Genomic DNA, 26,968 nt, shown 5'->3' with positions numbered 1-26,968 from the left:
AAATATTTAGGGGAGAGACAGGGCTGTCAGTGGAACTGCAAGGAGCTGTTCCGAGGGAAGAGGAGAGCCTCTCTCTTGCTCTAATCCTGCCATTCCCCGAATGGGCTTGTCTCACTAGAGAGCAGGCTTTAATCTGCTTAATGGTGGCTTTGTGAGACAGGTGAGACCCTGTCTTCCTCTACTCTTCATCCATCACAGCCTCTTCTTCCCCTGCTCGGGACTTGGCAACATCCCTTCTCACACACATTTGCTGATCGCACATTCGGCAGCTTTGGCAGGGGACTGGGGAAAGGATAGGGAGTGCTTCTTGAATTATGGGAATGAGTACAATTCATCTTTGGTACTGCGGTAAGACATCTGATATATACCAAGATAACGCTGTTAGGCTCACTACTGCTCCTCACCCTGCACCGGATAGTTGCGGGAGGTTTTGAGGCAGTTCAGAACTGTATCAGATGAATGTCAGTTTGGGTACAGAAGTTCTCAAGTTTACTGGAATGTTTATGGAGTTTCTTTTGGAAGTGGTACTGCAAAGTCCTTGTCTGAGAGGACATTCCCAACAATTGCATTTATGTTTAACTTCTGCTGGAACTTAAAAGGCAGTTCCACAATTTTCCTTCCAAAAATCACCTGGAGAAAATCTGTTTAGTAACTTTTCAAATGTGCGACTTCAACAGAGTAAATAGAAAAAGTGGGACAGTGCCTGTTATCAGATTAAAAAGCATCATTAAAATTATGCAAGAATGTCTTATTTAGCACTCATATTAAATATTTTGTTGAAGTTTCACTTGACTCATTTTTGTTAATATTATGCAGTTTACTTAAATTCAGCATGTAGACTGATCACCGATATTTTCTAGCTCCCAGGGTAGGGCACACAGCAACATTTGTGGCGTGTACTTCAGGGAAGTGTAACCAGATAAAAATGACTTGCTGGATGCTATGTATTAGTACATTTTAAATCTTCTGATACTTAGCAGTGAATGAGCTGCAGGTGTTACTTGAAACAGGTTTTCTTTTTAAAAAAATTATTCTATTACTAGGCTTGCAGCCTTCCTTGTTACTTAAGTATTTGTATTTTGAGAAAAGTCAAGAAGAGTTCATTAAGAATATCAGGATGCTTGGCCAACATTTGTTTGTGACATATGAAATACACAAATCGCCTGAAACAAAGTTACAAAACCAGAAACAGTTTATTCTTAAAAAAAATAATAAATACAAAAAGCCAAAGCTTTTCACGGATTTCCATAAGATGTTTTAAAACTAACTTACCTATGCATGGCTATATACATGAAGCAAATCTTAGAAAAAAACCCTGCATTTTTGCTCTTTGCAGTTTTTTTCATTTTAATCGTTTATAGATGATCTTTGCTGAGTTGTCATTACCTAGAAGGGGATGTTGATTCTGTTTCCTTGAAAGTTGATATAATCTCTTCCTGAGTCTTTGTTGTTGTACTGTTGTACTTTAACTAGTACTTTGCTCAGTAATTCTGAGGGACTTCTTTAGTGGTAAAAAAAAAAATCTTAGTCAACAGGAAAGATATTTTGGTAGTTTATATCTTGTTTTATTAAATCGTTCAGTGTTGTTTCTGTTCTTTAGCTTCATCATTTTGCTTTGTTTTGCAAAGATTCAGGAATGCTCCTGCATTTCTTCCCTGATCTTCAATATATGCTATTTTGTATTTGGCTTTCACGTTTCATGCAAATGTTTTGGTATCAATTTTACAAGAGACTAAGTCTGTATTAGAATTTTATATTTCTTCCCTTTAACATCTGTTACCTGTTCAAGAACTGATGGTGAGAGACTCAGGCTCAGTTGCATGTAAGATGTAACACAAGTCAATATAAATTCCAGATTGGAATAATAATAATATTTTAATGATTGTTGAATTGAAATGTTGCCTTTTTGTTTACTTGTATTGAATTTTTTTTTTAATAAGATGTAGAGTAGCACTGCCTGAACTTTTCCAGAGTCTTAGGTAAAAGTCATCAAAGGTTTTGAGGTATCCTTTGTTCACTCATTTTTGGTTGAACTCACTGTCTCTGCTTTCCAAACATTTTCCTCTTTTCTTGTCCTTTCCATTTCTAAGTTCTATTAATATTGCTCATAATTTGTTTCTTTTTTCCTTCTTCTACAGGCACCAGAAGTGATACGGATGCAGGATAGTAACCCATTTAGTTTTCAGTCAGATGTCTACTCCTATGGAATAGTATTATATGAACTAATGACAGGGGAGTTGCCATACTCCCACATAAACAACCGAGATCAGGTACGAAACATTCTTTAGAATACTGCATTTTATTTCTGGGCATAGTACATTTTGTTGTCCTTGAGAAACGCAAGATAAAAACAAGAATTGGAACGTTGTTTACAACATGATTTGTTTCAGCAGTAAATCTGTGTAATTGAATGTTTACTTAAATATTGACAGTGACAGTTACTCAAAGGAAAAAAAAATTCTTTGTTTATATAAGTGCCCTGTTAATTTATTCATGGGTTAAAGCTTTTGCTACATCAGTAAAATCTTGATTTATATATTTGCAGTTATGTAAAATTTCCTTTTGATGTTAAATGTGCTGTTTTTATATCAGCAAGATTGGATTCTGTGCTTTTTCCTAAGTGAAAAAAAATAGTGGCTATTGTCAAACCTTTTAGTATTGAATGTTAGTTTGTGTTATTTAGTCTTTACTAAGTTGTAACCTTACCAGGTCAGTTAAGCAATAATTATAAAGAAGCACGTTAAGGACAGAAACCTCAACTGTTCTCTTTACATGAATGCTTTTTCTGGCTTAGCAAGTGTAAAGCTAACTCATTCTGTAGGGCGTGAACTTAAGACTCTTAGATCTCTTTGATCTCTGTTTTCCTGATCCTTAGTTGTGGTTTGTGGGGTTTTTTTGTTTTGTTTTTTTGTTTGTTTGTTTTTTTAAATTAAGATCTAATAATGAGCAGTGTGTGTGTATGGGGATAAAACTATTAGATTTTAGCTCCTATTACATTATATAGTCTGTACTCCAAGTAGAAGAGGCCAGTTCTGTTAAGGAAGTTTTTTCTTATTTTTAAGGTTGTCTACAAATTGGGATATTGGAATGTGCTTTAATTCATAATATTGAAAGTATATGCAAGTTTTAATAATCATTACTGTCACAAAACATGCAACACTTGCCCCTCAAGTAAGTTTTCCAGGGAGGGATAGAATATTTCCTGGAGAACAACACTGAGACTTTATTTTAGCAACACTATATTGACCTTTTTTTTTTTTTTTTCCCCTGAGACAACATTAGTTGAAAAAAAAAAAAAAAATCACAGCACAGTTAGTTCTGTTTACCCCTCCTCCCCCCGAGTAAAACACTCAAACAAACTCCCCTCAACCAACCAAGCTTACCATCATTTTACCAGATAATAGTCTTATTGATACTAAATAGTCAACTATTAAGGTTGCTGGAAGTCTGATGAAAATTCTAAAGAATGACCGTATTAACTTGGACTAAACCAGAAAATGTATTTTCCAATACTAATTGTCTTTTATTGTTTGTCTCAAACCAAACCAAACCCCTTTTCCTTTTTTGCTGCATTAGTTAGCATTAGTTACGATGATCTCTTTCAACTTGCTAGCTGTACATCTCCTTTTGCAACATGTTTTACAGAGATACCTGAAAATATAGTTCTACTGACGGATTAAGCTGTTGTGCTAAGTTGGCTGGCTGCTTATAACTGCTCAGACTGAGGATCATTTGTCACTGTAGCATTCAATTGAAGAAAATTGTCATGTCACATCCATGTCGTGTAGTATCTCCTGTTCCATTCTGAATGCAATAGTGCCTTCACTTGTTGAGCATTAAAAACCACAGTGTCAATCTGATTTAATCATGGCTTACATTATACAAAAGCAGGACCATTGTTTCAGTTAACTAATTTGGACAAATCTACCACTATCTGCTGGTGTGTGTGCCTTTGGTACTCATGTTTATTCATTTTGGGACACTAAAGCTATCAACTAGTGAAACAACTTTTATAACTTTGGTTTTCTGCTACTTGCTTCTTCTTTTTCAGATTATTTTCATGGTTGGCCGAGGGTATGCTTCTCCAGACCTCAGTAAATTGTACAAGAACTGCCCCAAAGCAATGAAGAGGCTTGTAGCAGACTGCTTGAAGAAAGTTAGGGAAGAACGACCTCTGTTTCCACAAGTAAGTGTGTTTTCTGCATGTAACAGTTTCAGAGTATTTTATAAATAGCCATTAGCACACAAAACATTCTACAGGGACACAAGCTTTGGTTGAGAAACTGAAGGTAGACGTAGGAATAAAGTGCAGCCTACTTCCTATTTTTGTCTTTATTCATATGTGCATCTTTCATAACCCAGCTCCCTTAGGCAGTTCGTAATACTGATCGTACATAGTTCCTGTAAAGGTCATTAAAAATATTATGCATGGAGACCGAAGCAGTGTTAGACTAACACTACAGCAATTTGCATTTCAACAGCTGACGCATTTTAAAGATAAGCAAAAAAACCACCTAAAAACCCCAAAAAACGCAACCTAACCCAATAAAAATCAAATCTATCTTTGTATTATTTACATTTTATTTTAGCGTAGATTTGAGGGAAATGAGAGACAGTTGCTCCTTTCCTTCCCCAACAACTATGAACAAGCAAACAAAATCCACTGGGGGATTCAAATTCACGTAGCAATTTTTGGTATTTTTACAAAGGATACTTTACCTTTTCCTGTCACTATGAGGATGATGAAGGTACTTTCCTATACTGATTAAATAGCTGGAATTAAATGTCAGCAGATTTTGGAAAAATAACTTCTTCCTGTTACAATCAAGCTTAACTTTCGTTGTTTAAAATGTTCTTTCTAAATGTTATTTTCTAAACAGACTGTTAAGCAGAAGATGCAATTCTTTCCCTGTTATTCTGTAGGAGAATTGCATAGTGTCCTGGTTTCAGCTGGGATAGAGTTAATTTTCTTCTTAGTAGCTGGTACAGTGCTGTGTTTTGGATTTAGCATGAGAATAATGTTGATAACACACTGATGTTTTAGTTGTTGCTAAGTAGTGCTTACACCAGTCAAGGACTTTTCATCTTCCCATGCTCTGCGCGGCGCACAAGAAGCTGGGAGGGGGCACAGCCAGGACAGCTGACCCAGACTGGCCACAGGGCTATTCCATACCGTATGACGTCATGCTCAGTATATAACTGGGGCGAGTTGGCCGGGGGGGGGGAGGGATTGCTGCTCGGGAACAGGCTGGGCATCAGTCAGGGGGTGGTGAGCAATTGTGTCGTGTATCACTTGCTTTGTATATTATTATTGTATTATGCTGCTATTATTATTATTACTACTACTACTACTATCATTCTATTTCATTTTACTTCAATTATTAAACTGTTCTTATCTCAACCCAGGAGTTTTCTGACTTTCACCCTTCCAATTCTCTCCCCCACCGCATTGGGGGGGAGTGAGTGAGCGGCTGTGTGGTGCACAGTTGCTGGCTGGGGTTAAACCACAACACATAGATGCTTATTAATTGATGATAATGTCTGTGAACTAATGAAAAGTATCCTCCCATCCTCTGAAACTCAGACTCCTCATAGCATTGAAACTGTATGGGATGTTCCTAGAGTGTTGTTTTCACTGTCTCCACATAGTATAGAGTTGCTCCTAAGGATATGCTTAAAGCCATAATAAATGAAGGTTTAAGACTTAAAAAGACAAGCAGCTCTAACAAGCTGCCTTTTCATTTTCTGTGTGTTTCCCTCAGATACTGTCGTCCATTGAATTGTTGCAACATTCTTTACCCAAAATCAACCGGAGTGCTTCTGAACCATCTGTGCATCGTGCCGCCCACACAGAGGACATAAATTCATGCACATTAACATCCACAAGACTACCCGTGTTTTAGGATCGTGCTCCCCTTCCCTGGTTCTTTCCAGTGATGGGAAAGGAACAGAAGTAACAGAAGTTGTGCTTTTAATGCCTCAGTGTACAGGATCAGTGCCAGCAGGATTATCTGCGTCCCAGTTTTAAGAACAAGCTGCTAAGGATTTCTGCAGTTCTTATCCTGCAGGGACACAGCTCCACATTGCCTTTTTCTACAGTTTCTTTTACTGGGATAGTTAACAGACTGTAAATCAAGAGATCTATTACTATTTTTTTAATAGATGCACTTGAGCCTTATTTTTCCCATACACAGAAGCGATGGATGTTTCTTTGGCAGTGTTTCTGGATTGATTTGAATCTGTTGATAAATTGGTATTTTTTACAGCAAGGATGGCTTGCCTTGGCGTTTGAGGAAAGACGATGCATTATGGTGCTCCTTGATTGCCCCATGCCATACGCCACTTCAAGTTGGGGGAGTTTTGCCTGAAATGGGTATCTGCAAACAAGACTGAGGGAAGAGGAAAAAAAAATGTCTGGAAATCAGCTCCTGCCTAAGAGCTTTCGTCAAGCCAATGAAATAAGTTAAAATGCTAATTCAACACAAAATAGTTTTGCAATAGTTTTGCACATAGAAGAAAAACTCTTGCAAAAGAATGGAATATATTCTGAACCGTACTGCTCAGAGAAGGAAGCTAGCCAGTCTTGCTATGGTCATCTTCAGTAACTTAAGCAGCTTACTTTGGTACTATTGACTTGTTTCTTGCAGCCCAATGAGGTGGTAAGTGCGGAAAGACAGGCTTTTGTGGCTGAGAAAGGCTAATTAACATTATCCGTATACTTCTGCAAAATGAGCATAGTCTTCATTCCCATCTGAAGCTGTCGTCCAAGAGATGCACTATCAAGAGGAAACTGAGCATATACAGTTTTTCTTGCTGATTTGGGTTTTAATTTTGTTTTTATTGCTCCTGAGAAAATGCATTTATTGTAAGCCGAGGTTCCTCTGATTATCTTATTTTAATAAAATAAATTAAATTTTAGGTTTAAGATTCAATGTCATCATTTAATGTTCTGATATCTGTAGTTCTGACATGTACATCTAGATTTGAAAAACTCAGAAAATGACATTCTGAATAATTTTTTAAAAGTTACTAGGATAGGTAATAGCAGTGCAAGTAAAAACACACTTGATACGACAACCTATAGGTTTCCAATCACATTCTTTACAAGATGTTTTTTATTCTACTGTAATAATCTTTCAGCAGCATCTACTTATTAAGATACCTACACTGATGTACTATCAAGCTATTTAACTGCACCATTTTTCTTCTGCATTTTATCTTCTGTGAACCTGTTTCTGCTTAGATAGAAGTGAGTGCTTTGTTGTCTTGGCTGAAGTCCACAGATGACAAAAAAATAGGTGGTTTAATCTCAGTATTTATTTTTTAAATAGCATTCTGTTTAAATATGTTCATTAGGGAAAGAACGGAAGCCAAGTTTCCATTCCTGGAATGGAAGCTTGGGATTTTGTGTGTTTCTCCGTGCATACAGGTAAGTATGTTGCTGAGGTCTAGCGAGGGAAGAGACAAGATGTCTGTAACCACTGTTGTCTCAAGAGACTGCCTCAAGCACTGCTGCAGGTGAAGGAGCCGGCTGTCAGCACTGGGGCAGGGCTGTCCGGGACACTGGAGCCAGCCTGGGCAGAAGGCTGCACTGCAGCCACCTTAAATGTCATTTACGTGGGCAATGGTTGAACTTCGGCCTCTGCCTTTGGTCACGCTATCTGCCAGCTGCAACTGGGGATGGGAGGTGTATGGGAATGGGGCTGTTCTACGACTGTCTTACTGCCTCAGAAAAGTGCCAGAGGTACATGGGGATGGAAAAGCCCAAGTATCAGCCGTACAGTTAAGAAAAGCAGCAGTTAAAAATCAGTTGTTTCTTTTGTAACTGAAATTATTTATATTTTAGAGTTGCCAACTGTAAGATCACCACATAAGGAGATCAGAAAATTAGTTACTTCATTTAATATTGGCTACTTTGTTTAACCTGAATCAAGGTTTCCCTTCCAGTTAAATACATTTGAACTAGTTAAATTGAAGAAAAATTTAACTGTTACTGTTGCAATGACTATTGAAAGTAACTACTTCCTCTCATTATACAGTTTCCAAAATCCACTTTGTGCTCTGTGTTTAATTTATCTGTATATGTTGCGACTCTGGTATTGCTCTGCCTGAATATATTAATCAGTACAGTTGTATTTGCTTTACAACACGTGCTCTGAGAGACACTTCCTGCCACTATGTATAACTTGAATTATTTTAAAACAAGGGTAGGAACTTGACTTGCACAGTCTTTGAGAGCCAGGCAGTGTCCAGGCCCCACTACTGAAACGCTCACTGTAAGAATACAGTAAACTTGATTCTGAACTCTAGGTTACTGCTTTGAGGTATAGTGTGTTAGTTCTTAAATCTCCTTTTTAAGGAAGAAAAAGCTACACTGATTATTATTCCCAGTGGGTTTTTGTAGATCTACATTTAGTTGATTTAGTGAGGGGAAAGAAAAAAAGCACCAAAAATAGATTTAGCAAGTTTTTAACAGCTTAAGCTTTCAATGATAAGAGAGGAGCTGTATGTACACTACCACTCAGCTCACAAGACAGCATATGTTAGGCCAAAGAGGGAGAAAACCCTCTTGGGATTAAGGGATATTTTTCCATGCACTCAATTTAACTTTTTAAATATATTTTAGTATTTTTGTTGCCATACAAAAACTATCTGAAAACTTTACCAGGACTGCACAAGTAAACCACAGGGCACATTCACTCTAACGGTGCTGTAGAAAGCAAAAGCATTGCTAAATAAATAGCTCGATTGCTCTAGAAGACGGCACCTGCAGTTCTCTTTATTGGGAAGTGGCAGAATCCTCGTCAGCCCCAGAAAGGTGCATGAAAAGTTCTCCAAGTTCTGTTACGTCATCATCTGTGCTGGTCACAGTCCTATTTTCTCTGTCTTCAATAAAGTCCCACAGACGAACAGAATTGAAGAACTGGAATAGAAGAAAAGGTGATTGAGCTGAAGCAGTACTTGTCACAGTTGCATTAAACTATTTTCCATCATCAGTCGTATTTCTTTGTTAAAAAGAAGTCAGAAGTTGAGATGCAAAAGCTGCGCTTGTGCTAGGATTTACACTCACTCTCGGCAATGTGTGCTGTTAAATTCAAAGTGACAACTGCTCTCTAGTGTTACAGTACAAATAGAGCGAGGGCAGACTAGCCAGCGTTAACGACCTGTATCTACATCGAAGCAGTAGGCCTGCCTCGACGTTCAGGGTGGAGGCCAAGCCACAATGAGTTTTTGAGAAGCCTTTAACCACTGTAAGCTGGTCTTATTGCCAGCTTTATGCCAGCAAGTGAGATGAGTTTTTAATACTGCAGGTGAGAGCTGTAACAGCAGAATTCCTTTGAATAAAGGTTTGCCATGAGAAGGATTGGTTGAAAAAAAATAAACGATAATGAATTTTTGCTATTAAATGAAAGGTGCCTTCTCCTTTCCCTAATAACAAACCCCTGCCTCAAGGAAAATTGAGGGATGCTTTCTTCACTTCTCCAAGGCCCTGCATGGTATGAAGCATATTTAAGTAGTACACTTTACATTCAAAACACATTTTTAATTACACTTGACTGGAGCATTCCCTTACCCGCACAGTCCCCTCAGAGCTGAGCTGTTTCCGTGGTTTTTCAGGTTCAGCTCGTGTCCCATCTGGATAAGCATGAAGGTAAAGACACTTTCCTCCAAACGGGCAAGTTCCTTTCCCTTGTTCAAAGTACTTGCAGGGTTTTTTCCTGATTTAATTAGAAGAGAGAGAGTTATTGCCATCAGCTGGTAGGAAATAGATACAGCTCACTCTCTGTGCCTGCTTGTCCTTAGTCTGTGACGCAAAGTACTCCTGTTAACACGCCAGGAGTTTTGGGCTCCTATTCCCTAACTGGCAGCGGTCAAAATAGATGGGAAAGATTATTAAAAGCAAATGAAGAAATACATAAAAGAACAGCATCACAAGTCAAAAAAAAATGGAACTATCTTAAGACATGGGAAGTGAGGGATGTTCAAAGAATGTCATTGATCCTACGTGTGCATTTTCAACAAATCCGTTGCTATTTCCCCAGCACATGCCTCTCCCATATTTTCTACTGCTATATTTTTATGAACCTGTTCCTCTCATCATCTCCTTTGGAAGGTCTATGACAATACTGCATTAATTTAAGTTTCCATCAGCTTTGTTTTTCAACTAAGCTGTTCTACCTGTAGCAAATTTTTATAAAGGTGTTCCTTACAAAGCTCATACAACCATACGCAGGGAGGGGGTTGATGGATTGTTCTACAGTGAAAAACATCTGAAGAGGAAACTACAGAGAAAATGCACTTGAACTTGTAAAACTTCATATGCAAATAGTGATGAAACTGGTTCCTAAGGCAGTCTATCAAATAGCAACTAAATGACGAAAGCACAACAATAACAAAAAAAAACCACCACAAACAACCCAACCCCCCCCCAGCCAGGCAGTGCATTAAAAGCGGAATGAATTTGTCTTGGTTTGGAACCCAAGTGGTCTGTGACTTCCAGGTTTCTAGGTCTGACTTTCTCCCTCCTGTGCTGGCATATAAATTGGAATGAATTTGCGCTGGCACGACCCCTGCTCTTAGCTTAGACGCTCCTTTATTAGCATTTTTTTTCATTCCATGCAATACTAAATCCTCAGGTTAAATGGCCTGCCAAGAGATCCAACCGTAACAACCTCTTTGGTACAGAAATTCTATCTACAACGCCATGTATTAGTCTTAGCTGAGCACTTAAGCAAAAACCCTTATTGTATTCTCTTCTATACCACAGGTTGACAAGAGCCAAGCCCCAACTTCCAACGCTGCCCGACACCCCTGTTCCAGTAACACAAAAGCTCACCCTACTGAGAACGCGGCCATTTAAAAACTGCACTAAGCGGAGGCTTTTGAGCACAACTCACTACCCTCAATTCAAAGTCCTTATGAACTAAAATGAAAAACCACGACAGCAATAGGGTAGTGAAAACAAACTGTATCTGAAGAACCTTCATTTAAAGTGATGAATTTTATTCAAATATTTTTCCTGACTATAAGACAAAACAAGACAAAATGCTGGGTTCATTTAATGGAGCAGTACTGCTTTCAACAATTCTTCTGCTGTGTTACGACAGGACTTCAGAGACTTAATGCTTCCCAAGCAGCTGAAAAGCTAGTAGCAACAGCTACACACAGATTTAAGTTAGGCCTATTTTTTTTCTCTGCACTCCAAAGGGCACGCTTAAAGGTTGGTGCACACCACAGAATAAAGCTGCACAACCTTCGCAACACAATCATCGCTCGCTCGGCTCAAGCACAGATCTGCTCGTTTACCCTTAAAAAGAGTGAGCAAGGAGATATCGAATGGGACCTCGCTGTTCTGCAAACTACATAACCCTTACATGTTCCAGGCAAGCACAGCTTTGCAAAGCTGCTGTAGAACTACCCGTCTTCAGCAGAGCTCTCCCAGTGCTCCAAGCACCTGGCAAATCGTTATTAGACAATAAAAGGAATGCAGTCATCTTCCATTTCCAGTAGACATTACAAAAGCCCTGTGAATTTTTATCCCATACCTCAAGAGACCGTTACGTTTTCCTTCCCTATTTGTTTCCCTCAGTAACTGACAACCTCCCAGGCAATTATGTCTAAGGGATCAACAGAAAATGGATGAAGCCAATTTTGGCAAGTCAACTGAAATAGATTCAACATTTCAGAGCACAGTGAGTTTGAATAATTTCTGATCTCTAATTACGCGACAGACCCTTCCGTAGCAGTCGCAAAGTTATATAAAAGTGTTAACAGAGATGAAGAGTTCTCTGTAGAACGGTTTGTAATTATATAAAGTTTAAAAATACAGGCACTTTGATTGACTAAGTCTTAGTGTATCTGTCTTGAGGACAATGTAAACAGTGTTGTGGTTACTGAACTTACCCCACTCCCTGCTTAAATGCTTCAATCAGCTCGTTTTTCTTCTCCTGGTCTTCTACCCAATACACACTGGGAATGACAAACTCGGATATCACACGGCACTCTGGGCAGGACCTTAACGGATCGAGACAAAACAGCGATGCTCTGTTACTTTCTGAGAGTGATACCCCTCAATAAATTACCCAGAAAGAGCAGTCTCCCAAGTGAAAGGGAGACGGTTTGTCACACTCAAGCAGCAAACACCTCCTCACACATTAGTACAGCACACGTGCACCTTTGTTATTAGTTTCAGTTGAAATAATCCAATCCAGTGCAGTCAGGGCTTGGGCTACCTTGCGTTTGTTTCTAGACTTGAACAAAAGTAACAGGTATTTCCTCAATACACGGAAATGAACTGTATCTGCTAATCCCAACACACAGGAATAAACCATAACTATTGCGTGAGTCCCGCAGCTCCCATGCAGCCGAAAACCAAACCAGCTGAAAAAAAGAAAAAGCCCCATCTCTAAGCCTTTTGAAACACAATCTGACTTCTACCAGCAGTCATGAGTTGTCCACTTAGTGGTTTTATGAGATGGATTTCTACATGAGGACATCAAGAATCAAATATGCAACTTCAGGTTCCTCAACAAGCTTAGGAAAGGCTTTATTACCCCCTCCCCATAAGTAAGCCCCATAAAACACCTTGTCTCCCAGCAGGCAGTGCTTTTAGAACTAAGCCAAGTCCCTCCTTTAGATTAACTTTGCAATGACCGGTATGTTCACCATTATGGAGAAATGTAAAGAACATGTTTGAGGAATTTGTACTAGTATTTAATCCATACTCAAACCAGTTTCCAGGGTGCTGTTTTTAAAAAAAAAAACAAAACCAAAACAACTCACAGTCCCTACTGTAAGCAGAATATCTCAGTACCTGTCCACCAGAAGCTCGACTCCAATACAGGTTATGTTCTAATGAGCTAACGTTCACTTCAATGAAATTTATAATGAAAGTTGTAGAGAAAAGTCTATTTTGGCAGAAGACTGAAAATATTTCCCACCTTTTCCTCAGCATGCTTGTAACTCGAGAGAGTTTTCAAAGAGATGCTTAAAAAGGGAAATTGCCCTAATTGGATATTTTAAATTTTTCCGTCTAAGGAGGAGCATGTTTGGAATGCAATATATACCTAGAAGATGAAGGCATTTACTCAGATAAAGATAGATGTGTGATTAATAGGACATTTAGCTTGAGTAAACTATCATTTAGAGAAAAATCCAGTAATTGAGCAATTGAGGAAAAAAAAGGAGTTACTGTTTTTGCACACAGGGTGCTGCGAAGGGCACAGGGTAACAAGGTCTCAGCTGTTCCAGAGTCCACACGTGTGCACCCGGCCCCACAGTCAACGCCATGGGAGAGGGCTAAGGTACAAGGGGCCCAGCTCTTCCCATACAGGACTGCAGCACGTAAGCAAACTGTTACCAAAGGATACCCAATGCGTCCTACTCGTCTTGAAGGTAGCTCTTCTCATAGCCACGCTCCAGCATCCCAGAATTTGCCACCACTCAGGCCTTTCTGAGCTCAGATCTTATTAACAGCTACGTTAATATTCACAGCTATGGAATCCCTCATCATCAGCTCTCTATCAAGTCAAAACACACTGGAGAGCCCATCTCACCAACACAGCCCACAGAGAAGAGACTCTGGTTAACAGCAGCTTACTTTATGATTGGATTCTCGAATTGCTTCACACATCTCCACTGCCGGATGCAAGACAAGCAGTATGTGTGATTGCAGTTGGAAAGGATCCCAAACCTCCTCTCGGAGGCTGATGGTTTCTCGTACACCACTTCCATGCAGATACTGCACACTTTGTCCTGGCTTGCCTGAAAGGCAAAGGCCTTCTCCATGTCATGCTCAAATGTCGCCATGCACATCTGTCACAGGAGAGACATCATTGGTTATTGCAGTCCATGTATCAGCCTGTTGCTTGTAAAACAAAAGTGTCCATGAAAGGGATCTATTACAGGAAAAATAAGGTATGCTGATTAAGAGCATCATTCCTACCCTTCATCGTCATAATTTAATTTTAAGAACATTAAATTCAACCACATATTTCAGCCCGTCAATGTTCTCTGCAGCTTCAGGAGTATCAGAAGTAAAACTGCCCGAACGCTCTGCATTTACACCTTTCTATCTCTGTCATGGAACAGGTATTGCACAAGGAAATGCTTCAAATACCCCTAAAACCATCTAATTCAGGATCCAGAACGGGTGCCACACTCAAGATGTTGCTCTGCTTCGCATTAAGGCCACACTCATTCACCAGATATTAAGCTGTACCCTAGCTAAGGAATTAGTCTCTCATTACAGGCTTTCCTACAGCATTTCTCAGCACAGCATCCCAGTAGTGACCATCAATAACTAATTTACACTTTCACAGCACTACAAGGTGAGCTGGTGGTTATACCTGCGTAGTTTTACCTCTTGCTTTTCAAGTTCTTAGGACTCGACAAGTAAGAAAAATTTAAAAGACTTCTTTAAATTATAATAATAATTAAAAAAAGGACACAAAATAATTCCAGAGCAGCATTCTGACTGCTGCACCTTCTCATCCAACACACACCTCTGCTGCCGGAGCCGAGCACCTGACAGCAGGGGTGACGGGATACCCTGCCAGATATCCACGAGCTCCAGGAGAAACGAGAACTCCTACACCAGCAGGTTTTGCAAGTATATGCCAACTGCACAAAACCTGAGGTTTTTTAACCCCTTGGATTCTACTCCAGGTTCTGGAGACACTTATGATTCAGTAGCCACTGCTGCTGCTGGTCTTTCTCCTCCTCAGCCTTGAGAACTCCTGTTCCTGACCAGCCCTGACCTAATTCTGGTAGCCAGGCAGAGAAAAGAGCAGCCCCTTAAGCCCATCTTTACCCAACTAATTCCCCATCCAGTCCCTCCAGCCGTCCTACTTCAAGTTCCGCTCCAAAATCTTTGTACTCCGTTCAGTCTGTCCCTACTTGACCCTGCTCTGAAATCAGCCGCAACCAAGGAGGGACACCTGAAGAGGTGACTCAGCAAGGCGGCAGGGCGACACCTCGGAACGCACCAGCAGCCCCCAGTGCCTCTCCCCCACTATACGTAATGTACCATTGAGACGTCGCGTAAGCTACAAAAGACATTTTCCTGGCAGAGTTTTAGGGTGTTCTGGGAGAAGGCTGCAGGCAAGTTTCCCATAAGGATGAAACGGGAAAAAAACAAGTTGCTGTAAAAGGCTATCTGTATCACCATTACCAATTAAGTCCTAGATGCTTGAACAGACCACTCTTAGAATCACTTATAGCTAGATAAACAATAAAACAAAAGCTCTTCGGAACAACAGGCTCTTCTACAAAACACATCTTTGGATTTTAGAGCAAACAAACCAAATCTTGCACTGAGCAAAGCGAATCTCACACCGATTTCATGTTAATATTACCATCTCATGAGCCTTCCTCTGTTCTTGGTCAAAAGGGTGAAGAACTTGCAATCCACATATCTCACACACGTCTCCATGGAGGTAAAGGCAGCGATCTCCAAAGTGGCACGCTCCCGCTGCAGCGTAAGGGCACAGCTGCTCTCCGTCAGCACAGGAGCTTCCAGCTACCGGATCTTCCAGTCCGCTGCAGATAGCTTCCAAATACGAATGGGGCTTCATTTCCAGATTATCATTTTGGTCACTGCAACACACCACATCGCTTGTAGCATTGGGCTTCTGCTTTTCTTCATTCAATCCACACAGATCTTAGGAAACAGAAACATAACATGAACATAACAAGACACTGCACAAGACCTACACAAGAAGCTCCATATACTTCCCAATGATTACTTGTTTTTTAAAAAAAAAAAAAAAAAGTTTTCTTCTCAATGAAATCTCATCTCTAAGCCCCTTTTGCTCACAAATCACAAGAATTTTCTCAAACTACCTACTGAAAAGTTCGATTTCAAGATTTCTTCAGCTGCTTTCTGTTTACAAATAACAGGCTAAAAAATCCTCTCATTTCACATTAGGGCAACTGGCCCCTTTGGTGCAACAGTGAGAGCAGGTGGGAACAGCGTGCAGGCGGCAGGGCACTCGGTCCTCTGCCCTGCCTGTCAGGCGTGGACAGATGTCTCTGTGCTCACATTCCTAAGGGCTGGCGCAATCCTCCGGAGAGCACATGCCAGGTACCCTGGCACAGAGCAGCCAGGTTTCTCACCATTTCAAATGCCCTCACATTGAGAACAAAATGCACAAAAAGATCAGAGGCGCAGAGATATTTTAACCAAAAAACTCAAATCAAAACAAAAAAAACATACCAAAAAATCCCCCAAAACAAAACCCGTCCTTCAGGGAACACCAGGCTAAAAGCCAGTCAGCCACACATGGTCAGTAAAAGGTACTGACAGGCACAAGCGTCTCCAGGAAAGAGGCCTCATCGGGTAGGAAGTCCGACTGCACCTCTCCAGCTGTCCACAAAAGTCAAGCAATAAAAGGAGAAAAACTACCTAACTCCTATCAAGCACCAAGGAGGATGAGCACAGCACCACTCCCACTCACTTCTGTCCCTGAGCACTAGGGTTTTCTTCTCCCGTTTGCCAGTCTCATGCAATTTGCTCCTGATTATCGGTGCGCTGTGCTCGGGAGGATGGCGCGGGTTGTGCAGCGCTGCCGATGAGAGGGGAGGCGGCGCGGGGGCCGCTGCACCCCCTGATGCAGGAAGCCTGGTGTGATCATACCTGCGAAAGGAAAAAGACAGAAGTGTTACAAAGGCGAAAGTTGGCACAGTGGTGGGACAGCGGCCCTGACAAATATTTAAACAAAATAAAAATGAATAGCTACTTTTTTTTTTAAAGGATTGTTCTGACAAGTGGACTGAACTGCTCAGTCTCTCTTAAAGCCAGACTAAAAGGTTTCTCAGTCTCAAAAAATGGATGCCTCTGAAAGCACGCCTATATTTTCTTCTCTAGAGACACGCAGCATAGCTGAAAGAACATTATTCATGTGCATATTAAATTAGATCTTCGTCATCCCCTCACACAAACAGGTCTGCTGGCATTTCTCAGAGAAGCAACATCAAAACGCTGTGCAGGAAGGAGTGACATTTCGTGCTCTCCGTTTCCCCCTGCAAGCAGCAACACTTAGACTTTATGCTGCCACACCACAGGAGAAGATGCAGTATTTGCAAGTGGGACAGGAAAGAACTGGAAACATCCAGTGAAGCTATAGAAATATACTCCAGCAGCAGAGCAGAAGCAACCAGTGCAGTAAAGAGGCTGGTCCACTAAAGCCATGGACATACCCGAACGCTAGAATATTTTTGATGGCAACAAAAATATCCTCCACATCTGTTTCTGGTCCTGTACTTGCCATACGCATGCATTGCTTATGTGCAGAGTGCCCCAAACTCCAGCAAAACAGCTGGAGTAAAACCACAACACACTTTGCAGCCATCATTACGGTCCAGTCAGGGTATGACGTGGTCGCCATGAATAACACGGCCGTCAGCAACATTATACGTTACTAATTCAATGTGAGCAGCTAATGGAAGCTGCAGAAACCACTAATGTTCATCAGTCTCCTGATCCAAGTTTGGTACCATGACCTAAGCAAAGGAAAGGAAACACAACTAAGCTGTTGCAATCAGCAGTGCTGTGAGATCGCCTGTTCTTGTCGGGTGAAGGTACAAACACAGGCTTCTCATCTGTGACCAGAATTTTTCCACAAAGGAGCCAGGGGCTGCCCTGTGGCACGTCCCTGATGGAATGTAACAACATTAATTAACGCATAGTATTTACTAGAGCATTTCTTAAGGAGTTTTAACCAGAAGATTTCAGGAAAAGGTGTGGTACTGTTCAGCTTTCCCACCAAATCTAGGGGAGCGTGAGAAAACCACTTTGCTCTAAGACAGAACTGAAAGTCCTCGAAATTGTGTATTAGAATCTGCATGAAGGAGGCTATGAGCTACATCAGGACTGAGCGAAACACTGCCTGCTTCCAGCCACCTCAGTCATACAGACAGCAAACCATGCCACCAAATGCTATTTCATGTGAAGGTGCAGGCTCTGTTTTTTGCATTTAATAGGTCTTACTACAACAAGAACTGGATGAAAAACATATGTGAAACCTAAAGTTTAATTTCTACAGAGTAAAATAATTGCTGAAGCCAAGACAGATTAAAACTATAACATTGGATCCATAAGCTGGTTTTGGTACTGGGAGAAAAAGCTCATATTTAAGATATTATTTAATTCCCTTTGTCACGTTATCTTTTCTTGATCTATGATTCCCTGGGGTTTAAAGATGACTGCACGTGATTATTATGCCCAGTTCTTCTGAACTCGCTATTCCAAAAAGAGTCAGGTCTTTACCTGCACCGAGCTCCATAGGCACACTGTCCCTTCTGGTAATACTTGCAGATGGTAGAGGATTTGCTTGTAGATAAATCATGCGAGAACAGACACTTACTTCCCTCCCGACACACTCCTTGCAGATAGTACCTGGGGGAGAAGTAGTTCTGGTCAGAGAAGTCTATTTTGTAAAGATGAGCGTACGAATGGTTTTACTTCCCAGAGGAAACTTTGAAAAGCATTTCCGTCCAAACCCGGCCTCGCTTCTTTCTCAGAATAAAGATCCCCTATCGCACACCGGGGAGGGTAACCGCTCTGCGCACCCACAGCCCCGGCTGGGGATCCTGTCCCGCCCCCGGGCAGCGGCAGCAGCAGCAGCAGGCACCGGACAGCCTCTGCCGTCGCCTCCTCAGAGGCGCAGCCGGCCGAGCCCGGGGTTCCCCGGGCGCAGGAAGACGCGCTCCCGCGGGATGTGCCGCGGACCGGGGCCGCGCCAGCCCGGCAACGCGCCGGGCCGGGCCGGGCCGGGGCGGCGGGAGGCCTCCGCGCCCTTGCCCCGGCCAGGAGCAGGCCCAGGCGGCTCCGCGGGGCCAGGGCGGCGCGGCGCGGCCAGACCGAGGGAGGGGAGGGCAGGGCAGCCCCCGGCCGGGCCGGGCCGAGGCGGCGGCGCTCACCTGCAGGTCACCTGCTTCGTGCTCATCCTCGCGCCGTCCCGCCGCCCCCCGCGCCGGGGTTCCGCTCGGCCGCGGGGAGGAAGGGCGGAGCCAGGCGGGGCCGCAGCACCGCCCCCCCGCCCGGACACTATTCACCGACGCACCGCGCCACAGAGGCGGCGCGGGGCCGGCTAGAGCGCCGCTCACCCCCGGCCATAGACAGGCGGGTGGCGGAGCGGAGCCCCGCCATGGCGGAGGCCGCCATCCTGCGGGTGCGGCACTGCGGGGCCGACATCTTCTGCCGCCGGCCGCCGCCGCGCTGCCCCGCCTGCGGCCGCCCCCTGCGCGGCGCCGGGCTGCCCGCCGCCCCCGTCCGCCTCCCCAGCCCCTTCCGCCAGGGCCACCGCCAGCCCCGCGCCTTCCTCCTCCGGCCCACCGCCGGCACCTTCCTCGGGTAGGGCCCGCGGAGGGCGGGCGGCGGCGCGGGGAGAAGGCGGCCCTCACCGGGGTTTCACAAGTCTCCGCGTTGCCGGCCCGGCGCCTGTGGGCCCGGCGGCACCCACAGGCGCTCCCACGGGCCTGTGCCCAGCCCGGCGCGGGGCAGCGGTACCGGACTGACTCTGTGCAAGCCCCGATCAAGCCCCTTTCTGGAAATGAAAGTGCCTTTTCCAGGTTGTCGCGGAGTTTTGCCTCCCGATCCGCGTCTCGGGTGCGAGGGCCGTGAGAAGTGGCGCCGGTTCCGAGAACGAGACCGCGCTAGGGCGTTCGGAACGGGGACAGGCAGTGCTGGCATCCGTCGCCAACACCGCTGTTTCTCTTTCAGAGGATACGACGGGAAAGCTGATCTTCATGTGGGAATAACCAACAGTAACGGTAAAAAGTACTTTGTGGTTGCCTTGCAAACTACTGGCCGTCTCCCGTGCCTTGTATTTAGACTCTACGCCCAGCTTAGCGCTGCCCCCTCTGCCCAGGATAACCTGAACTGCGTGATAGCTGTTTCAGAGCCACCCCTGCCGCTGCGGCAATACCTGTTACAAATGCAGGCTGCAACATCCAAATGCCTGTTGCTTTGCTGTTGAAGAATGCTTACTTCCTCAGCGTGCTGCAGGTATCCGAACCCAGAGCTTAGCTGTTCACTACAAAAGAGTGTCATGTAAAGATCAAAAAAAATCTTGAGTCCAAGAATTTATCTCGCCTTGCAGCAGTGAGCACACAGAGTTTCAAATCAAAGCCGTACACCTCTCCTCTCATGCTGAGGAGCCGCACAGGATGGAATTGACAGATGACTGCTATTCCTGAGGCAGGGAAATAAAAAGCCAGGCAGCCTACTTCTAAAAAGAAGTTTCAGGAAATTTTTACTTAAACACAGTTTTTGCTAATTCTAAAAATATCCCTAAAAACAAACAAACAAAAATCCCCACATTAAAAAAGCTACATTAAAAATCATATCAGTTTCTCCTAGAGTAGGCCCACCCTGCAAAATCTCACTTGAGATGTTTATTTAATATTAAAGCAGTCTAATTCGTGGGTTTAAAAAAGAAGCCTCGTTGTCCTTAAGTTGCTTTCATTATCAAAAGACATCTGAAATTACATTGTAAAAATCAGAACAGGTTTTTGATAGAAGCAAGCACTGCATTTTCTACTGTGCAGCCACAGAGGGAAGCTAGGGTATAGCTTGTCTAAGAAAGAATGGCAGTATGGAAAACTAATAGTAGCTTTCATCACTTAAAAAAAAGAAAAAAAAAAAAAAGGATATGGATCTGATTCTCCAGTGCCACCTGACAATCTGTTGCTCTTTATTTTCAGGCGTGGTGTATAATTATGATGAAGAGGGCATTCACAGAGCTGAAACTGGGTGGGAACAGTGCATTAGTATCCCACTCGTACAGCCAGACATGTTTGGGCTTCTTCAGCAGTGGGATGAGCTCCTAGAGGAATTTTCTGTGGGAGAGGCCTGGCTTCCTCACAGGTATGTAGTTTAAAAGCTGGGTGCAATGGGAGTTTTTAGTCTGGGATGATAAATGGGGCTATTCCGTTTTGGATCCTCTGAGGCTTGTGGTTCATTCAGAGCCTTGCTCCTTTAGAACACACATTTCTAACAAACCAGTCTGAACAACGCTGTCAGGCTGTCTTGAAACTTAGTGGCCTTGCTAAACAGAAAGAGTATTTTTAAGCCGTAAGTAACAAACTCATCTGCTGGAATGTAACAGCTCTAAAATAAGAAATAATTTTAGGGCATTTTTCTTCACCAACAAAAGAATTTTGCATGGAAGAACAGTTCAGTGGAACATTACCTTTGAGAGTATGCTGCTGAGTACAGAAGTAGAAAAGTCCAAGCACAATTCTGTAATTATTTCTTCTAGGTTTCAACAGATTTAGGTGTATTCGCATTTACAGGCTGACCACACTGATGGGATTCTTGCCCCAATTGTACATCCAGATGACTTCTTTGTTGTCACGATCAGAAATGGGAAACACAGTCAGGCTCATTCCCAGCTCTTCCAGCTTCGTAGGATTGCTTTGGATAGTTCAATACAGAAAGGTTTCCACATATTTTGAATTAAACCAGTATGTTCCAACGAGAACATTCAGTTCTTTGTAGCTTTCCTTGAAGTTCATGCCTGATGACAGCGTTACAAGTTACACAACCCAGCTAAAACTTGCACTGCCACATCACCAAGCCGGCTGATGACATAGCAGCCTGCTTTCCAAGAAAACACCAGTCCTTGAACAGTTCATCAGTAACAGTACATTTAACAAACAGCCTGAGTGTAGTTCTGTGAAGTGTTTAAGTTAATGAACATAGACGTCATCTTATATAAAAAAAAAACCAAAACCCACAACAAATCAAAAGCAGCATTTAGCAATTCTGTATGTGCTTGACTATAAATCTCAGAGATAATGTACTATCTCCCTAGTACCAGGAGATGAAAGAATTTGACCTAGAATAGAATTTTTAAATGTTTATGGAACTTGTAAAGCCATCGGGATTTGTGTCTCTGATATTTTTAGAGTTCCCAGTGCCTTAACATTATTACTAAAATTAACTTGTTGTCAAAAAAGCATTGGTACAAGGTGGATGGATGTATGCATCTCTTCTACAAGCTTTCCTTTGGTTTTCCTCCGCCTGCCACCTCCTGACAAAGTGACCTACTTTTTCCAGAAACAAACCAGTGACCACTAAACTGCTGAAAATTTAACATCTTAAAAAAAGTTCAGTTAACTCCTCTGTTTAGTTTTTCAATGGACACAAACTGCACTACACTAATCCTGTAACTCCTTTGGGTTCAGGCCAAGCCAGATTCTAATTTTCTTGATTGCCTTTCATTTACTGGAAGGATGGTATATCACAGCAGCAAAGAACAGCAGCCTCAGCCATGACCAACAATATCTTAAATTACTGAGAGACACTGGGTTTGCTTGTCAGGATGTAAAGACGTGCTTCCCAAAAATGAAAAGCTAACTGGAAGACACAGATGGTAATAAGCAGTGTATTACAGAATCTTTTGCGTTATAAATACAAAAATGAAAAGTAACATGCTCTGCTTAGTCGTGGAACTGACTCAGTAAAGCACTTGTGTACATGGAAGTTATCCAGACAAGCTGCAGCGCTCTGCAGGCTCAGCCCTGAGCTGGTGAATCCAACATTTTTTTCAGTGTAATTTCTAGATGTTTTGTACTACACAGTTATGATGGCCACTCTTGAAATTACTCATAATTATTTTTCCTTAACAATTATTTTGGTAAAACAAGTACACTGTAGCAAATCGCTTCGTGTGGCAGCTTGTACGTCGCTTCAGAGACCCTTGAAAACCAGAAGAGCTTTGAAGAAAACAGCGAGCTCTCCTGAACTGGGCTCAGGGTCACAGGGTTGCTTTTAATACCAATAATCCTCAGATCTTGCAAAAACACCTTGCAGATTCCCAGGGCTGACAAGAAAGTCTCACAGAAGATTCCCTGTGGCAACACAGACCACAGAGCCACTGACAGTACAAGGCAAGGAATGAGTCACAGGGCTAGGAAGAACAAGGGAAAAATGACACAGGATGAGGCAATTATGGAAGCAGCTTGAGCATTAGGCAGATGGCAAACAGGAGCCTGAGCAGGTCTCTATCAAATGCAGTTACACAGGGCCAGTGGAAAAAGCAGCACTATGCGGTGAGGGAATGGAATAAATTACTGAAGTTGTTAGCGGCCAAAATGAAACATTTGGGAGAATCTGAGAAACATTCTGACAGTGAAAAGACCAGGTAAGTGCCATATGCTCCTAGGGTAGCGGGGGGAAGAAAAAAGGGCAGAACATTTGAAATGGCTACTCCTCCTGTTCAGTTAGTATTTCTGTCCTTGGACAATTGGCACAAATTATTGCCAATGGGAGTTTGACTGGCACACCGTATAGCAACTGTATCAACATGTTAGTGATAGAGTTTACTTGATTTTAAGTAAGCTTCCAAGGTAATGCCATACTGAAAGAAGTGCACATGGTGGCACACAATTAACATTACTGCTGCAGGAAGAAGTTTTCAAGGTAACAGAGTAACAATGCATAGAAGAGCAAAGGTTAACAAGGTAAAAGCCAATTAAGTATAAAAAATAACTCATTATTGTAAAGTCTGCAGCCCTCTTTTTTTTTTTTTTTTATGCTCACAGTTTCTAGTATCCCTGGCTGGAAAGTACAACTTGCGATAAATAGAATATATTTAAGCACCAGCATTAAAGGAAAGTGGCAATAGTTCTTGGAGAGCATGTGCTTCCTTATTTCACTCAGGGAAATGTTCCTCCATGTGCACTAATTAATGGATTAGTGCTAACTCTTACTAACGAGATATTTTTCCTAGGTATGAAGAAAATGACCACAACTGCTACACATATGCACTGGCATTCATTAACAGTATACTGACCACACAAGGAAAACGGCAAATGAGTAAAAGTGAATTTACAGAGAAATTTGTGATCCCACAAACAAAGAAAGCTTCCAAATACATTACTCTGCATCAGGAGCTAACAGCTAACGATTTCTACATTGTACCCCTTCTTCCTGATCAAGAGAAACAGTGTTGAAAATGACAAGTTGCTGTATTAAAACATCTACAACATGCAATAGGAAGTCTTCAGACTCCAAATCTCAGGGTTTAAGATGCATAATCTACTGAATATATTTAAAAACACAATTAATTTTACACGTTAACCTGCACATCATGGAAGGATCGGGAAACTGAACTTGTGCATTTGAATGAAATAACATACATACAGTGTACACACTCCAGAAAATTTCTATAGGAATTATGCATATGGAAAAATGTTTTCCTATTTACATTCACTATATGCTCTGTTCTGCCAAGACACTTAATACCAGAAAGCATAACTACTGTGTAATTAAGAGTTTTAACAAGTGGTAACTTAAGCTGTAGCAAACCAAAATGGTTTTTTCCTGTCACATTTGTTTACTGATGAGTGAAAAAAAAGGGAATTTGTGCTTGCATGCTGCTGAAATCCAAAGTCCATGACTTAATGCAGATTCACTACATGCAAAGTTGTCTTCCTTTACTTTAACTACTAATAAAGGTCACAAACAAATAAATCCAGCCTCTTTGCCACATATATTTCTTTTCCAATTGTTCTTTACGTTTTGCACATTTATTCCTCAAACCAAGACAGATGCTTAGTATTAAAAGATAATAATTTAGAATCATAGAATCATTAAGGTTGGAAAGGACCTCTGAGATCATCGAGTCCAACCTGTTAACCTAACTGCCTGGTCCACCTCTAAACCATGTCCCTAAGCACAGCATCCACACGTTTTTTGAATACTTCTGGGGACTGTGATTGTACCACTTCCCTGGGCAGCCTGTTCCAATGCCTAACCACTCTTTCTGTGAAGAAATTTTTCCTAATATCTAATCTAAATCTCCCCTGGCACAACTTGAGGCTGTTTCCTCTTGTTCTATCACTTATTACTTGGGAGAAGAGACCGACTCTCACCTCGCTACAACCTCCCCTCAGGTAGCTGTAGAAAGCAGTAAGGTCTCCCCTGAGCCTCCTCCAGACTCAACAACCCCAGCTCCCTCAGCCGCTCCTCATAAGACTTGTGCTCTAGACCCTTCACCAGCTTCATTGCCCTTCTTTGGACACGCTCCGGCATCTCAATGACCACCTTGTAGTGAGGGGCCCAAAACTGAACACAGTACTCGAGGTGCAGCCTCACCAGTGCCGAGTACAGGGGCACTATGACCTCCCTGGTCCTGCTGGCCACACGATTCCTGATACAAGCCAGGATGCCATTGGCCCTCTTGGCCACCTGGGCACACTGCTGGCTCATGTTCAGGCAGCTGTCAACCAGCACCCCCAGGTCCTTTTCCACTAGGCAGCTTTCCAGCTACTCTTCTCCAAGCCTGTAGCGTTGCATAGGGTTGTTGTGACCCAAGTGCAGGACCCGGCACTGAGCCTTGTTGAATCCCATATGGTTGGCCTTGGCCCATCAATCCATCCTGTCCAGATCCCTCTGCAGGGCCTTCCTACCCTCCAGCAGATCGACACTCCCGCCCAGCTTGGTGTCATCTGCAAACTTATTGAGGGTGCACTCGATCCTCTCATCCAGATCATCTATAAAGATACTAAACAGAACTGGCCCCAATATTGAGCCCTGGGCAACACCACTTGTGACCGGCCGCCAACTGGCTTTATCTCCGTTCACCACCACTCTTTGGGCCCGGCCATCCAGCCAGTTTTTTACCCAGCGGAGAGTACACCTGTCCAAGCCATGAGCAGCCAGTTTCTCCAGGAGAATGCTGCAGGAGACGGTGTCAAAGGCCTTACTAAAGTCCAGGCAGACAACATCCACAGCCTTCCCCTCATCCACTAAGTGGGTCACCTTGTCATAGACGGAGACCAGGTTGGTCAAGCAGGATCTTCCCTTCATGAACCCATGCTGGCTGGGTCTGATCCCCTGGTTGTCCCGCATGCGCCACGTGATGGCACTCAGGATGATCTGCTCCATGATCTTCCCCGGCACCAAGGTCAGGCTGACAGGCCTGTAGTTTCCCACATCCTCCTTCCGACCCTTCTGGTAGATGGGCATCACATTTGCTAATTTCCAGTCAGCTGGGACCTCCCCAGTTAACCAGCACTGCTGGTAAATGCTGCTGGTAAATGATGGAAAGTGGCTTGGCGAGCTCCTCCACCAGTTCCCTCAATATCCTCGGGTGGATCCCATCTGGCCCCAGACTTGTGGGCATCCAGGTGGAGGAGCAGGTCGCTGTTACCTCTTTGATTATTGGGGCTTCATTCTGGTTCCCATCTCAGGGGCCTGAGAACCCCAAGGATGACCAGTCTGACTATTAAAGACTGAGGCAAAGAAGGCATTAAGTACCTCAGCCTTCTCCTCAGCCTTTGTGGCAATGTTTCCCTCCGCAGTGTCTGTATCTGTTAGTATCTGTAATAAGCAACAGACTCCTCAGGAATTATCTTGGATTTAAAACTTTAGAACTTAACAAAAGAAATTTAAGTTAAAAAAATTTAAAGAGCTCCTCCAACAACACTTTTACCTATTGTATGTTACACAGAAGTGTATGCTGAGGTCAAAATTGTGCAGTCCATAATTTTGTGCAATTTCATTTTATTTACTTACATTCTAGTTTAAGAAAATGATTTCAGCTTTTTTTCCTTCTACTAATTTCTGCAAAGTAAGCTGGATTTAGTCTAGATGCAAGTCCTATTTTCTCAAAGATCGAGAAGTAATCATAAATGATAGGGGCTTTGTCCACATCTAGTTTATACTTTTGTATACACAAACTGCATTAACCCTGCGCCCCAATACTCTAGCTGCGTACCCACTTTACACACTTCCCTCCTCCATGTTCTTCCACTTCTTGCCAAATTCTAAATTATAGCTCCTTTAAAAGCATATTCAAAAACCACAACACAATAGAGACAAGCAGCTTGAAATGCACAATTCGGTTGCTGTTAAAGACCTTATATCCACCCACTCCTAGTGTAACTCAGAATTCTTCAGCTAGGATTTGGCTTAGAAGTTGTGGTATGCTATTTCTGAGTGAATCAGAATCCATAC

The 26,968-nt window shown here is 42.7% G+C and overlaps 3 protein-coding genes across 9 annotated transcripts in view; 2 read left to right on the top strand and 1 right to left on the bottom strand.

Annotated features, from left to right (window-relative positions):
• The window catches only part of RAF1 (Raf-1 proto-oncogene, serine/threonine kinase), an 80,456-nt gene extending 73,538 nt beyond the window's left edge, over positions 1-6,918 (top strand). For all 5 annotated transcript variants that reach the window (XM_087744740.1, XM_087744741.1, XM_009476698.2 and 2 more), the window contains 3 exons: positions 2,139-2,270; positions 4,052-4,186; positions 5,763-6,918. In XM_087744740.1, coding sequence (XP_087600866.1) covers positions 2,139-2,270; positions 4,052-4,186; positions 5,763-5,903 — 408 coding nt within the window. In that variant the 3' untranslated portion in view covers positions 5,904-6,918. The remainder of the gene's footprint in view (positions 1-2,138; positions 2,271-4,051; positions 4,187-5,762) is intronic.
• Positions 1-19,052, bottom strand: part of MKRN2 (makorin ring finger protein 2) — a 32,166-nt gene extending 13,114 nt beyond the window's left edge. Inside the window, exons 1-9 of one of the 3 annotated variants that reach the window (XM_087744760.1) lie at positions 18,922-19,052; positions 18,269-18,397; positions 16,458-16,636; positions 15,357-15,661; positions 13,601-13,815; positions 11,905-12,015; positions 9,575-9,719; positions 8,768-8,923; positions 6,253-6,389 (exon numbers count right to left, since the gene is read on the bottom strand). In XM_087744760.1, coding sequence (XP_087600886.1) covers positions 8,780-8,923; positions 9,575-9,719; positions 11,905-12,015; positions 13,601-13,815; positions 15,357-15,661; positions 16,458-16,636; positions 18,269-18,397; positions 18,922-18,947 — 1,254 coding nt within the window. In that variant the 5' untranslated portion in view covers positions 18,948-19,052 and the 3' untranslated portion in view covers positions 6,253-6,389; positions 8,768-8,779. Of the gene's footprint in view, positions 1-6,252; positions 6,390-8,759; positions 8,924-9,574; positions 9,720-11,904; positions 12,016-13,600; positions 13,816-15,356; positions 15,662-16,457; positions 16,637-18,268; positions 18,398-18,921 lie in introns of those variants that run through there. The other 2 variants (XM_087744761.1, XM_087744759.1) reach the window with 2 other exon arrangements.
• Positions 19,028-24,485, top strand: MKRN2OS (MKRN2 opposite strand). The gene is made up of 4 exons (XM_087744768.1): positions 19,028-19,354; positions 19,724-19,773; positions 20,707-20,869; positions 23,739-24,485. Exons 1-4 carry the CDS (start codon positions 19,149-19,151, stop codon positions 23,959-23,961), a joined length of 642 nt encoding a protein of 213 aa, XP_087600894.1. The 5' UTR covers positions 19,028-19,148; the 3' UTR covers positions 23,962-24,485.
• Positions 24,486-26,968: the final 2,483 nt, after the last annotated feature.

This window comes from Nipponia nippon, unplaced genomic scaffold (assembly GCF_047370975.1).
Source record: "Nipponia nippon isolate SJK-2023a ecotype South Korea unplaced genomic scaffold, ASM4737097v1 scaffold_9, whole genome shotgun sequence".
NCBI lineage: Eukaryota > Metazoa > Chordata > Aves > Pelecaniformes > Threskiornithidae > Nipponia > Nipponia nippon.
Note: the sequence above shows the minus strand (reverse complement) of the source record. Positions and strands in the feature narration are given on the sequence as shown.

Excerpts from the sequence above, each read along its gene's own strand:
- MKRN2OS (XM_087744768.1), top strand. The coding sequence starts at position 19,149 with ATGGCGGAGGCCGCCATCCTGCGGGTGCGGCACTGCGGGGCCGACATC. Across the intron at positions 19,355-19,723 it reads ACCGCCGGCACCTTCCTCGG|AGGATACGACGGGAAAGCTG; the intron begins GTAGGGCCCGCG and ends TTTCTCTTTCAG. Across the intron at positions 19,774-20,706 it reads GGGAATAACCAACAGTAACG|GCGTGGTGTATAATTATGAT; the intron begins GTAAAAAGTACT and ends CTTTATTTTCAG.